At 41.9% G+C, this 15,325-nt stretch overlaps 1 protein-coding gene across 7 annotated transcripts in view; it reads left to right on the forward strand.

The window, feature by feature from the left end:
* Nucleotides 1-996: 996 nt before the first annotated feature.
* LOC139534563 (nuclear factor 1 B-type-like) overlaps nucleotides 997-15,325 on the forward strand; it is a 98,958-nt gene continuing 84,629 nt past the window's right edge. For 2 of the 7 annotated variants that reach the window (XM_071333787.1, XM_071333790.1), the window contains exons 1-2: nucleotides 2,991-3,596; nucleotides 7,719-8,250. In XM_071333787.1, coding sequence (XP_071189888.1) covers nucleotides 3,567-3,596; nucleotides 7,719-8,250 — 562 coding nt within the window. In that variant the 5' untranslated portion in view covers nucleotides 2,991-3,566. Of the gene's footprint in view, nucleotides 1,368-2,987; nucleotides 3,597-7,718; nucleotides 8,251-15,325 lie in introns of those variants that run through there. The other 5 variants (XM_071333789.1, XM_071333793.1, XM_071333788.1 and 2 more) reach the window with 5 other exon arrangements.

Raw genomic sequence — 15,325 nt, forward strand, 5'->3', positions numbered from 1 at the left:
AAAGTAATTGAATAAAGCAGCCTAATTTGCTCTTATAGCAAATTGAACAATCAATGTTAATTGGCAAATGGAATATTGTTGCATTGATTGAAGGTCTGTGCAAAACACTTAAATTATATAGCGTATACATATTTGTTTTCATTTCGGAGTTATACAAGTTATATAGAACAAATAAATAACTTTCTAATCAGCTTTATTATATTAGACGGTTAGATTCAGTGACCTCTCTAGGCCATATCCACGTTCTGTTGGGCATTTATATTTATGTCGCGTCCTCTGGGGCTATATTCACTTAGCCTATCATTCATTAAGCATTTTTAATTATAAAACATTGAACTACAATGGCAATGTATGAAACAAAATGCAGAGTCTGTGGACTGTATAAATCCTGTCACAGTCCATTATCCATTATCATTTGGAGTCACCCAAGCCTGACCTTCCCTACTGTATTGGTCCAGAGAATTGATGCAATTGCCTCATATAGAATATGAATGATTTGCATATTATGGAAATACTTCACCAAGAGTAGTTCTTTAAACCTAGTTCAAATCAATAAACGACAGTAGCCTCACTGTTGGTAGCCTTTTGTACAATTTGAAAACTATTTTAGATGATGGGCTGTAAAAACAATAAAAGTACCTGGTATAATAATCATGGTAATATGCTAATAATAGTATGCCTATTAAAAGCAATTTCATAAAGAGTATTATTATTATTAGTGGCCAGTAGGCTATAGCCTATAATATAATAACATTGTGTTATGACTATATGTCTAATTGACATATTAACAAACACATTTTGGGGGGGTTTCCTTGTAACCACAGATAACATAAATTAACTCACATCTATAACCACTGAATAACCACAACTTCTGCCAGTCCAGCAGTTTGCAGCCTGTCATGTATTGCCACAAACACTGAGTAGCGAGCGGAAGTGAAGGGTCTACAAGCGGAGTCGTGAGGCCGCCGCGGCACTGACCAATGAGAGGCGAGAATCCAAGTTCTAGTGCGGAGCTCTCTTTGGCTGCGCAGAGCGGCACAGAGAAGGCAGTCAGATAGGGAAAGTGAGGCGTAGACCTGCCCAGTTCCGAAAACTCAGCCTCTTCTGGATCGCATTCAACAACAACTGAACAACCCAAAACCTATCCAAAAGTAAGACTTGAAGAGGAAGGAAGATTTTTTGGGGGGGCGACTTGATTTTACGCGCATTTCTGCCAAGAATTCTCTTCCGTTTTTTTTTGTTGCAAGCACTATCAAGACAAAAAGCCTGAAAAGCACAAAGTTGAACGTGAGAAATGTGAAGGCATCGGCTTGTGTTTCACCCAGGTTCCAGGATCCCCCTTTAAATCCATGCAATACAGTGCAATGGTACGTGAACGTGGATTATTATTGCAATAATGTGTCATTTTACAACTGTTACAACATCGCCTTTTCCTACTGTTGACTTGCTCTTCACTGCAACCCGCTCTGGTTGAGCAGGAATAGAATTATGTCAATCACAACTGGACAAGACCCGTTAACAGATATGCAAATGCTTTTCATTGGTCGGAGGAGCGCCCAAAGAAAATGTATTGGCACACATACTGCGTTAACCTCCCCTGCCCCCTTTGTTGGCAATGAACTTCATTCGTAATGTATGGAGCAATTCTATAGGAGATTACAGAGGCAAGGCGTTTACAACAATGTCTAGTTTTCTGCTAACGAAAAAGTGCACATTTGTAGGGATAATTGTTCTAATTTACACCATATTTATATCATTGCTATATAGTCCAATAATGAGCCGTAACTTCCGTGAAAAGGTTAACAACACGTTGTTCCTCCGCGTGCAATGAAAAACAGGTTACGTGCCATTGGCGAAATTGTCGAGAATACTTTTACGCGTTTTACTCTCTCAGGATTAATAATGAAACATTGTTTACTATGTTTGACACAAAATGGTAGTTTAGGCCAGTACATGTATATTACTGTGGAGTTGAAGCGAAGAGTCGTTGACAGGCTGTCCTCTGCGCTGTTCCAGTAGTTCCTAAATGGTGGATCTGTATGACTAGTCGGGACCTCATAGGTCGTAGCTATGAGTTGTGGTGTTGGAAAATGTTGTTGTCTCGTTTATGTGGTGGGTCATGCGGAAATTGTAATGACCTCAGGTGTGTCAGAGTTTTGGAACCAGTCCACTGTTTATCCAAATTACATCAGAACCACGCGCCACGGTGACATACCACGGTTTGAACAGTTTCCTGTAACTGGCATAGTTTAGAAAGGCCATAAGCTATATATTTGCCGACATTTAAAGTGGCAATATACAGTTGCTACATCCATATTTGGACATATAAATTAATGATATGTACCCATTGATTCTTGAAGAATATACTTTATAAATGCCTCACGAGCTTAGTTCAACTGTCATGCCTCATCAGAACCCAGAACCCAAAAGCTGTTTTTACTCCAATGTTTGTAAAGAATGTCCATGTAAACAAACATTATATAACCTCAAAACATGGTTAAAACTATAATGTTGATATCATGGATGGCCAGTCCTTGTATCCATAGCTCAGTCTATGCATTTGAGAGTGGTTACATTTCTTCAGGTCTTTCACTGAGCTTTTTGCAGAAATTCTAAACTATTTTCAGTTTTATTAAAGGTGTTTCAACATGTATTGTGAGTAGAGGGGGCCATTGTATATATTGTGGAGTGAGTGAGAAATGCATTTTAGAAGTTTATAATATGCTATATTGGGCATTTCTATTTGATTTTCTGTTACATATGCCTGTATACAGTAAAGGAAAATGATCGACCCGGTTAAAGCTGTATGTAAAACAGAGTTCGAATAATGTCTCGAGTCCTTACTGTATCTGTGAGGGGAATTTTCCATTGCGATTCTTTTTGAACGGGGCGCTGGTCCAAAGTCTTCCGCTCATAAAATCATAACTCATAGAGCAAGAGAGAGCGGGGGGGGGGGGGGGTTTCGTTTTATGCTGTGTTTTCTGAGGGAGACGAAAAGGTGGGCTAGTGGAAATGGAATGCGTTTGTTGGAGGAGGAGGAGTATGACTGTGACTGTGTAATTAAGTGAGAGAAAACATATTGGCGACGGGTTTGTTAGTATCGTGCAGACTGAGGGTGTACAGGTCGATATTATAGGTTATCAAGTTTGAACAGGAAGAGTGTGGAATCTGAAATTCAGCGCTTTCTATACTTTTCACAACGCTTTCATGAATTAACTTCTCACATTATAAAGCGCACTGTTCCAGAAAAGTGGGTTTTCTTTTTAACTTCATTCACCGGCTCGGATTGAGATAGCCATATAGGGATTCAATGTGCTGCTTTGGAAAAGAATAGCCTGTCTGCCGTATCGTCTCCATTATCGTCTCCATTTAAACTGAGAACAGAGGATTTTTTGGACCTCCACAATCTAACTGATGTTCTTGTATAACACCTTTGCGCGGATAACTTCTCCACAATCTTGCGTGGTGCTTTACGGGCAAGGAGGAATGGCGCGATAAAGTGGTAGCCTATACCTGGCATTCAGAAGAATCAATTGAAGTACCTATTTTGTGTACACTGCTGGCTCATGATGTACTCTCCGATTTGTCTTACTCAGGTATATGGAATGATTTTAAGTTTTGATTTCTTATTATCGATTATGTGCCTTTATTATATACGCTAGTGCCGCGCAATTTAATGAGTCGGCCTATCTTAGTTATAAGATAGTCACTTGCACTACCAGACGACTATCGACAAAACAATGCTTTGAAAATGGTCGTGTTTTGTATAAAACTATAGTTCGTATACTGCGTATCTTTTGTAGCAGTCATTGGTTTTGTGTAACTTTTGGTATGGATATGGTTTTCACCTGGTCTTACGTGTGTTGATTAAAAGTGCACGAAATAGCCTGTATTATAGGATGACAAGTTAATTTTGAGTTAGAAAGAACATGTGTGTTACCAGTGAGAGAAAAGAGTATGTGTAGTACCCAAAAGAGTATGTGTAGTACCACCATGTGTATTCGACATAAACTACAGTCAAAGTTATCTTCTAAAATGCCGTGATCATAATCATGCTATCAGATGAAATTATACAAAACTACATTCCTTTGTCCCGTGTCTCATGTGTAAACTGAAACAAATCAACAGATTACCCTTTAACCAAATTATATTATTAATATATATATTTAGATTACCCCAATTTGGTTATGGCCTGGTAATATTATAAAATTAAAATAATCATTTCAGGAGAGAGTTTCACTCAGGTGAGCTGCATGGGAGCCACTTGCAGTGAATGAAGATGAAAACAATGATACTGGTTGATTCAGTGGTTAGACAGAGTAGCATGGTTTTTGGCTGACTCAGTTTGACTGTTTATATTTTACTTGGCATAAGTAAGTGATTGACTGAGATGTGGTTTAGTTTGTGCTTAAGAGGATTGGGCTTTTATGGCCTCAACTGAAGTTCACTGCACAAGGCCCTTGCCAACTCATTTGTCTTACACAGCATCACATGCAATTCCAAGGCTTACCTTAGAAATGTTGCGTAGCTAAACCTTAATTCTAGTGCAAACTCGGCTTACTTTCTTATATGACGGGAAGAAGTGTCTGAGTTGTAATTGGTTGCTGTGTAAATACAATTTATTAAAATGTAGCAAATCGGACATTTTATGCCATTATGGTCCCTTTGTAAGTAAAGCTAATTCATGTAATGTTATATATATATATATATATATATGTATTTTACTGTTACTGTATCAACAGTTATTGGCAATATTATTAAAAACTAACTTCACTTTTATAACAACTAATGTCTTGCTTTAAATGTACTATCACTTCACAGCAATATTGACTATATTACATTTTTTTCTTCTAAAGCCTCAAAAAACGTAGCTTTTTATCTTTCAGAAACTCACCTTCTAAAGCAAAAGGGCTATAACAACATCAGGTCATACTTTTAATGATCGATTTTGCTTCAGTGTTTTAGTTCAGCGCCCAAAGTCACGTTTGATTGGCACATGACAGTGCAGAGCAACGATGTGGCTTTCTCTGAGCAACACCATGCGGGTAGCATGAGAGCCTAGATACAGGAGGGAGTGGATCTCTGTGGTTTTCCCAGAGCGCGTCTGCCTGCCTACACAAAGAACAATATGTGGTTTAACTCCTCCAAAGCCCTTTTCAAAAGAACCGTCTCACAGTTTTTTAGTTTGAAATGTTAATGACATTCTGATTAAGTTTTTTGCTGTTTATTCAGCCCAAACAGGTATAATATGAGATTGCTTTGTTATTTATTGTTTATGTTAAACATGTATTAAAACACTTTAGGCTGGCCATAGATTTGTCTAAACTTAAAAGTATTTGCAATGAAGTTGGTTTTATAAATAGGAATTTGAATCATTAAACACCTAATACTTTTCATAATAATTTGTCTTCGTCAAAATGACATGCTCCTTGGCATTGCACTTTGCAGTCAAACAAGCTACCTATAGACAGGCCTACATTTGTGAGGAAAAACAAATCTAACCTACCTACCTAAAGTGGATTTAGAAGGATTTAATTTCTGCTTTGCACAAGGCATTTCAATCCCCCCTTATTAAAGGAGCAGAGGAACTAGAAAGAATGTGCAGGTTGTGCCAAGATGCCATTTTCATTGTCAACCTTGGTTAGATTTAGGAATGACTCGGAGTAAGTGCCATGCATCTATGAAAACACATTAAGGGACGTGGCGCGGGACAGCAACCTAGTCCCAAACCAATGTTAATAACGGCCTATGAGCATTTTTGACTACACTCCAGTCCCCCCTTCTAGACTATCGTTTCTCCACTTCCAGCGAAGGGCAAATATATGTTGGAATGTGGACGGTTTGATAAGAGAAATGCAAGTGTGAGGGAGCATGATCCTCGTGCCAACTACCCAGGAGTCTTAGTCAGAGCATGTTTGGGGGAAACGGGAACAGCACCAGACTACATTCTAATCTGGGCATCCCAGCAGTCTTAATCAGAGCATGTTCGGAGGAAATGGGAACAGCACCAGACTACATTCTAATGTGGGCTTCCCAGCAGTCTTAGTCAGAGCTTGTTTGGGGGAAACGGGAACAGCACCAAACTACATTCTAATGTGGGCTTCCCAGCAGTCTTAATCAGAGCTTGTTTGGGGGAGACGGGAACAGCACCAGACTACATTCTAATGTGGGCTTCCCAGCAGTCTTAGTCAGAGCATGTGCGGGGGAAACGGGAACAGCACCAGACTACATTCTAATGTGGGCTTCCCAGAAGTCTTAGTCAGAGCATGTTGCAAGGAAAACGGGAACAGCACCAGACTACATTCTAATGTGGGCTTCCCAGCAGTCTTAGTCAGAGCATGTGCGGGGGAAACGGGAACAGCACCAGATACCATTCTAATGTGGGCTTCCCAGCAGTCTTAGTCAGAGCATGTGCGGGGAAAACGGGAACAGCACCAGACTACATTCTAATGTGGGCTTCCCAGCAGTCTTAGTCAGAGCATGTGCGGGGGAAACGGGAACAGCACCAGATACCATTCTAATGCAGGCTTCCCAGCAGTCTTAGTCAGAGCATGTTGCAAGGGAAACGGGAACAGCACCAGACTACATTCTAATGTGGGCTTCCCAGCAGTCTTAGTCAGAGCGTGTGCAGGGGAAACGGGAACAGCACCAGACTACATTCTAATGTGGGCTTCCCAGCAGTCTTAGTCAGAGCGTGTGCGGGGGAAACGGGAACAGCACCAGACTACATTCTAATGTGGGCTTCCCAGCAGTCTTAGTCAGAGCGTGTGCGGGGGAAACGGGAACAGCACCAGACTACATTCTAATGTGGGCTTCCCAGCAGTCTTAGTCAGTGCGTGTGCGGGGGAAACGGGAACAGCACCAGACTACATTCTAATGTGGGCTTCCCAGCAGTCTTAGTCAGAGCTTGTGCGGGGGAAACGGGAACAGCACCAGACAACATTCTAATGTGGGCTTCCCAGCAGTCTTAGTCAGAGCATGTGCGGGGGAAACGGGAACAGCACCAGACTACATTCTAATGTGGGCTTCCCAGCAGTCTTAGTCAGAGCATGTGAATGGGAAACGGGAACAGCACCAGACTACATTCTAATGTGGGCTTCCCAGCAGTCTTAGTCAGAGCATGTGCGGGGGAAACGGGAACAGCACCAGACTACATTCTAATGTGGGCTTCCCAGCAGTCTTAGTCAGAGCATGTGAATGGGAAACGGGAACAGCACCAGACTACATTCTAATGTGGGCTTTGCTGTATTGTGGTGTTGGCGGTTGTAATAAACACAGTGGCAACCTTATGTCTTCGGCAACCTAGATTGTTATTTCTGGGATGTAACCCCAGCCGTATTTAAGATGGTAAAACTGGTGTTAAGGATGGTGTTTCTCCTTTTTTTTCTGAACAGATTTGTGCTGTAAACTCTCAGACCAGATAGACTTGACTGTCTTATAGGAGTCAATATGTGACAGTCATGACATTGTGGTTTGTCTCCAGTACAGAATTGTTTTAATGTTGTTGTTATAATTTTACTGTATTCTAACCACAAAATGCCTAATGTCAACTTTTGTATATAAGGTATTCTGTAACAAGGTGGATGTGTGTATTGTCTATTTATTTTTTGTTCAGGGTGACTTCTGGCTTATCGAATGGGAACTTTTGGGGGGAAAAGTCACCTGACATGACTTCTCTTTTTCTTTTCTTCTATCTTCCCTTCCCCCTTGCCTTTCAGGATGAATTTCATCCCTTCATCGAGGCACTTCTCCCTCACGTCCGTGCCATCGCCTACACGTGGTTCAACCTCCAGGCGAGGAAACGCAAGTTCTTCAAGAAGCATGAGAAGCGGATGTCTAAGGACGAGGAGCGTGCGGTCAAGGACGAACTGCTCAGCGAGAAGCCCGAGATCAAGCAGAAGTGGGCCTCGAGGCTCCTCGCCAAGCTCCGCAAGGACATCCGCCAGGAGTACCGCGAGGACTTTGTGCTCAGCGTGACGGGCAAGAAGCACCCGTGCTGCGTCCTCTCTAACCCCGACCAGAAGGGCAAGATCCGGCGGATCGACTGTTTGCGGCAGGCCGACAAGGTGTGGCGCCTAGACCTGGTCATGGTCATCCTGTTCAAAGGCATCCCGTTGGAAAGTACGGACGGAGAGCGCCTCGTCAAGTCGCCGCATTGCACCAACCCAGCACTTTGCGTCCAGCCGCATCACATTACAGTGTCGGTCAAGGAGCTCGACTTGTTTCTAGCATACTATGTCCAGGACCAAGGTAGGTTGAATTACTGTGTGAATCACTGGTTGGGTGGGTGGAGTTAGGGGTTGGCCAAGGTCATGGCTCATATCTGCTGCCATCTTTGCCGCCTCATTGGAGGGTGGTTGGAGTCTCTCAGCTATGGTGGCTTCAGAAGGTGGCTGGCCTTTTGTGAAAGAAAAAAAAGTAAAATGTGCAATCAGGCTTTACATTTTTTTATACAATATAATATAATATAATATAACCAGTATAACGACCATAATATACATTCACACATAATTTGCGCACACAGACAATAGAAGACAAGATAGTGTGTGTTGCGTTGCTTTTCTCTTCTGATTGGTTTGATACCGGTGCAGTTGTGAATGCTGTGTTTTTTAGGCACACACAAGTTCTCTTTACAAAGACTTACTACATTAAAGTGCTGACAACTTATGTGTTCACAAAATGTATTGTACATTTTTGGATGATTGAACATAATAGAAATTAGAACATAATTTGATGTGACGGACAAGAATTTATGGTTTTAAAAAGGGGATTTAGGGAAAGAGAGAAATGTACGTTTTTTTTATGGCTGTACAGTATTTATTTTTTTCCTGACAAATGTTGATATCAGTCTTGATTTTTGATTAGATATTTAATCTAGTTTTTGTAACACGGAGTTCCTACATTAGATTTTTACTGATAAATATGGTTTGGAGACAGATATAAAATGAACAAATGTGTTACTTCAAGCTCGGCATATAGTCAATTAATCAAATTGACAAAATTTCCACAAATAGTGCATAAATACAGTAGATTACATTGGCAAAATATACATTACATGATTTGTTGGGTAAGAAAATGTAAATGTATTGGATTTTTAAAATAGAATGAAAACTTGTATTACAGAAATGAACTTAATGCCTATAAACTCAAACGTAGTCATAGCATTTCTTGATCTTATGATAGAGAGTGATCTTTATATTGTTGTAAGAAGGTGAAACAATCAAGAACAGTCATTTTCTCAGACCAAATATATATAATTTTACAAGACGTTGCTATACCGCACTGCAAATATATATTCTGGCAAATTTTGGTTGTTTTGTTATTAATTCTCTTAGGTATTTGCCACTTGTAACTTTTCTGTACTACATTAACAACTATTTACTTAACATTTTGTTCGATTTTTTTATTACAAGTGTGCATTTTAAAGTTATTTCAAACTCCCTGTCCAACCTGGGCCACAATAAATCCTCTAACGATAACGCCAACACATGCAGAAAGATACCCACCATAATACATTGGCTGTTGGAGAAGAAACGCAGACAGTTTAGCTAGCTCATTGTCATGAAAGGCAGAGCCTCCATTTTGTGTTTGATAAGTACCAGGGGAAGCAGAAGGCTCGGCAGAGAGACAATAATGGTTGCCACTGGCACCATGGTTGGCATCAGACCCTCTTTTGTGTCTTTTGTGGGGCGCTGCTGATTCTCATGTCTAGTTTGCATCTGCCACAGTTGAATAGTATCAGAGAGCACACCTCAAAATGTCTCGTATGTGGTCCGCTGATATGTAAGGAATAATCATTTCCAAAGCATACTGCACACCACAGGTTGAGGTCATTTAATTGAATGATTTATATATGTTTTTAAAGTCTGAATGTTGCATTTGCCACTTGCGATGTGTGTACATATGGTTGCCAAGTTGGGGAATCCTAATCTTTGAAAATATGTTTTTCCGTTATTAATATTAATAATCAGCCTTTCCTGTATTGGCAGCTTACCATATTCATTTTTTTGAGTAGCTTAGACACCACATATCGAATCGTCATTTGCAACAGGACGGACATTTTGTTAGCCGTTTCTTTTGAACAAGACTTTCAAAGATTTTCCAACAGTTTTTTTAATAGCCCCGAAAAGTAGGACACGTTTTCGAGTACAGCGCAAGGGCGGTTTTGGCATACCGTTACCAGTGCCCAGCTTTCTAGACAATCTCGCCACATTGTGGTAGCGTGCAAGGCGGGTGCCATTTTGTTTGCGCTCAGCCAGGCCGGCAGGGAAAACGGCAGTAATGGTTGTTAGAGTTTCCAAGGTTGGCATCAAACCCTCTTTGTCTGCTTCAGCGTGCCTTTGATTCGTTGGTTGGCCTCCGCAATGCAGTGGGCACGCTGGAAAGTTTCTGACAGTGGCAGAATGTGGACCGCCATGCTTTTGTTCTTCTGCAACAAACAAACAAACAAACAAAACACAAAGAAAATAGTAACAAGCTGCTGCCCCACTTCAACAGAATATGCCGTTTCCGTTAGTCGTTAGGAAAAAACGATGTCATATGCTCCATGGTTTATTAGATTTAGATTGTATGCCATTCAGACTTTAGTGTTCTCTTAGGTGAATTATACAATGACATATTCTTGAATATGTATCTGCATTCAAATCGGTTTAAACAGTAACCCTCTGAAATGTTGTGGTGCCATCTGCTTCTTAATAGCTTCTTATGTAATGTTAATGAAATGCTACTTTGTATATAAAAACATGAGTTGGAGCTATAATGAACATTGCGGGCTAATGCCTAAAGAAAGGTCGCTGGCTCAGCGAGTTGGGTGAATCTAGAGAGGCTTCTCAACCCGTTGTGGTCGTGCATAGACGCGCTTAGCTGGGTAAAATCTGCCCTAGCAGCGCCCATGTGCATGCCCAGATGAATGCCAACGGGAGGGGGTTGGGGGCAGGGAGTGGGCAAGCCATTGTGCCAACCTGCCAGTCTTTCTCAATGGAAACTCACTGGCATTGGCATAATACCCTTCGCCATGCGCTGCTGCTAGATGCTAAAACTAGTAACCACCTTGTGTTCATCAGACATTTCTGGTTCGTGTTGTAATTTCAAAGATTTTTGGTATCATATTTTGCATATCAAGTTCCAGGGCTAGAGAGAATATGTTTTATAATATCCAGTCTGATTTGTCAGGACATGTTTGGAGATATGGCCTCTGTTCATTCAGTTTCATTTCACTAGTCATCACTGTTTCACAAGCATACATTTTGCTTACCATATATGAACTGTCGAGGATAAACTGTAGACTTACTTCTTCAAATATTCAGAATAAGAGAGCATTTCATTTATTCAACCCAAAGCTCGTGATTTCCATGAGATTTCTTAAAAATCTCTGGGTCCCTTTAGCAACTAAACAGTGATTGGGATGACTAATGTATTTATTTATTTTTTATCGTGCTCTGAATGCCAGATTTCTAAGAGGATTCAGTAGATTCTGCATTATTTATGTAGTATTTATCTCTTATCTGGCCTGGAATACCCTTTTTTACTCTGTGTTTAGCTATTTTCTAGACTAGGAGGAACATTATTGTTGAAATATACTCAGAGCCTCAAAAGACCAGTTATTTAATATGATTGAAATGTCTCATACATGAAGGGGCTGTCTGAGTGCTTCTCTTTTAGATAACTGGGTGAGGTCCTCCCAAAGTTTTTACCTACTAATGAGTACTGATGTCTGTAGAACTGGTGTCCCAAACTTGTCCCATTTTGCTTTGGATGTAGATCCTTTAACAATAATTATTTTTCTTGTTGAAAATCTTCCCACACTATTTTTTTTTTTTACTTTGAAGAAAATCAGTGATTTGCGAGTCCATGTTGAAGATAAAAACAGTTTAACTCATAGCCAGTAAAATAACAGGCTTGGTTGATCCAAGGGTCAATTCCCTTCCCTGTTATCCTGGTGCTGAAAGTTAACGCGGCCGTAAAAACATTGTTATGTTTTCATTCTTAAAATCTTCCCCCATTTATTCCTTCAAATTTTTTTTTTACAATCTTGATAGGTCCTGGATCTAATAGAGTCTGCCATGTTAAAACGACGGCTCTGTTTTACGAGAGCCAGACATCGCTTATAGTCCTGGTGTCTTGACCTCGGCTAAGAGATGTTTTGAGCAAAAAAGATCTGTGAAAATACACGGTTGGCCCCAAAGCGTGTTGGTGGACTCGGGGGGCTTTTGGCCTAAGGGGGTGGCGGGGGACTACCTGTAAGGCCCTCTGCTCTTTGACCCCGATAATTGGGGTCAGCCGTCGTGCTTCACAGACCACCAGTGGTCCCCTGACCACCATTTCTCAGTCTGCGCTCGTCCTCCCGTCCGTCTGTCAGATTTTGACTCAGTTAGTGGGAGAGTCAACAAAAGACAGGTGTTCCCTCCCAGGTTGGCGTGGTGTCAATGTTGGTCGGTTGTCTTCTCTGGTCATTGGCCGGCTGGTCACGCTGCACTGTGTGGGGTAGCGGTTGGAGCTGTGTGCCTCTGGGTTTCCAGCTGGCTGCATTTGAGGCATGGTCAAGGGCAGTGAGTTTGACCTCAGGACCTCCGGGTCACAGTTTGACCTCAGGACCTCCCCCCCTCCCTCTTTTCCTTACACCTTCTCCCTTTTCCTCCTTTTCTCCCTCCTTCCTCTCCTCCCTTTTCTCCTCCTCCTCCCTGCATTCTTTCTTCTCCTCCGCCAGGAGTTGCCCCTGTGGGTCGGCACACCGCCCACCCCTCTCTGACTCTCCGTCAAGTCACCCCTAGACTCCTGTGACAGCTGCTTCAGGCCCAGGGCTCATAGCCAGAAAAGGATGGCTGGGAGGATGCCAGTAGCGGGAAACTAAATCGTTGCAGACCCACAGTGTTAAGGACACCACCTTTCCATGTCTTTTGTTGTGGTTAGGATGACAAAGAGCTATTTTGTTAGTACAGTCCAGTAGTCTGCTTATTCCAGTAGTCTCCGTCGGTGGAGTCAATATAAGAATGGTTGTCCTTTGGATGAAACGTGTTTTTATGTGCAGTATCACGATGTTGATCGTAAAAGAGAGATGGTTGGTTCACAGTTATTTTTTAAACAACAATGCAATTATTCGTAGTTCCAATGTAACAGAGGAAACTTCGTCCTGAATTTAGCCAAGAAATTCTGCGAAGGCTTTGTTCATTGTGAACCACAACCCTGTGATGCTCAGTAGCATGCTGTCGGGCCTGCAGTGAATACCTCACTCGGAGCCATAACCTATCGATCACATTACATCTAATCCACTTAGAACAAGTCCCTCCCAGCTCTGCTGCCCACTTTATTGATTTGCTCTTCCTGCTAAATGTCCCTCCCCCATATCTCTTCCCTCTGCTAATCTTCTCTTCTACCCTGTTGCTGTGTAAATGATGTGGTGTTACTCTAGGCTATTCGGGTAAAGCTCTCTCTTTGATTTCTTTCTTTCTTGATTGATTTCATTATTTCTTTCTTACATTTTAGCAATTTAGCAGATGCTCTTATCCAGAGCGACTTACAGGAGCAATTATGGTTAAGTGCCTTGCTCAAGGGCACATGGACAGTCTGCACGGGAATTAACCGCTAGGCTACCGGTCGACCCTCTTTCCTTTCTCCCATGTGTAGGATCTTTCCCTGCTCTGCCTTTGCTTTCTTCTACAATCGTTTCTTCCCTCCAGCTCTCTCTCCGATGCTAACCCCGGTGCTCTGAAACCAGGCTTCTACAACTCAGTATGAGCCGCATGTCATTAGTAGAAGGGTTTTGCTCCGGCAAATACCTCCAGGCTTAAACAGCCCATGTTACCTCCTTAGCCCTCCTCAAGGCTTAAACAGCCCATGTTACCTCCTTAGCCCTCTTTTGTGTGCACTGTGTACATAAATCTCCATGGAAACTAGACTACTCTGTGTAGAGGTCACAGCCCTATGTGGATGCCTGCTTCTCAGCCAACGTTATCACTCCTTTTCACTTTAAAAAAACATTTGCTCTGTAACTCCTTTAGCGCCTCTTTAGGCCTTTTGTCTGCTTGAGAAAGGAGTTCAGATATTTTTATAGATGTTTCCACAGTTTTGTAGGCTACAGATTCATTATTCTGTGGGTTCAGCTCATAGAAATATAATTAGAACATGATTATATATTTATATCTATATATTTATATATATATTTATTTTACAGTATCCTTATGTTTCAGCGCCATCAGACTTTCCCAGGCTTTGTGAGAATAGCCTAATACATTTCAACCCCCCTGAGACCACTTGACAGGAGTGCTGGTGTCGCCCCCTCCTCCCAGCTAGTCCCGTCCTGTCCGCCAGCCCTTCTAAATGAAGACAAATGGGTACATTCACCCCCTGTCCCAAACCACACACTGTACACTACCTTACTGTCCTGGCTTACGAAAACCCTGCTGCAGCCTTCACTACTACCTATCCAACGAAGTGCTGTCTACTCTGCTCTACTCTACTCTGTTCTACTCTGCTCTGTTCTACTCTGCTCTACACTGCTCTGCTCTACTCAGCTGTACTCTACACTGCTCTGCTCTGATATACTCAGTTCTACTATGCTCGGCTCTACTCTGTTCTATTCTACTCTGTTCTGCTCTACTCTACTCTGTTCTGCTCTACTCTGCTCTTCTCTGCCCCATTCTGTTCTGCTATCCTCTACTCTGCTCTACTCTGCTCCACTCTGTTCTGCTATACTCTACTCTGCTCTACTCTGTTCTACTCTACTCTGTTTTACTCTGCTCTGTTCTTCTCTACTCTACTCTGTTCTACTCTGCTCTACTCTACTGTGTTCTACTCTACTCTGTGCTACTGTACTCTGCTCCACTCTGTTCTGCTATACTCTACTCTGCTCTACTCTACTCTACTCTACTCTGTTCTACTCTACTCTGTTCTTCTCTACTCTACTCTGCTCTACTCTACCCTGTTCTACTCTACTCTGTGCTACTGTACTCTGTTCTACTTTGTTCTACTCTGATCTACTCTGCTCTGTTCTACTCTACTCTACTTTACTCTACACTACTCCCTTCCTCTCATCTCATCTCTTCTGTCCTACCCTCTTTCCTTCTCTCTTCAACCAGCCAGTCTGCCTGCCAGGCCCTATCTGACAGCAGGGATTATGAATTTGAGCAAAAGATCAGGAGGGAAAGACAGAGGAAGATGAAAAGAGAGAAGGAGATATGTAGACGAACATTGAGAAGCGGCAAGATGAAGAACTGTAGATCATTGAATACTGGCCAGATAAGACCTTGATTCACATACAGAGGACAATAGAAGCATGGAAGAAGCATTCCTTTAATGTCATCTGTGTCTTTCAGATCCAGAGTGCGCA

This window comes from Salvelinus alpinus, chromosome 11 (genome assembly GCF_045679555.1).
Source record: "Salvelinus alpinus chromosome 11, SLU_Salpinus.1, whole genome shotgun sequence".
NCBI classification, from domain to species: Eukaryota; Metazoa; Chordata; class Actinopteri; order Salmoniformes; family Salmonidae; genus Salvelinus; species Salvelinus alpinus.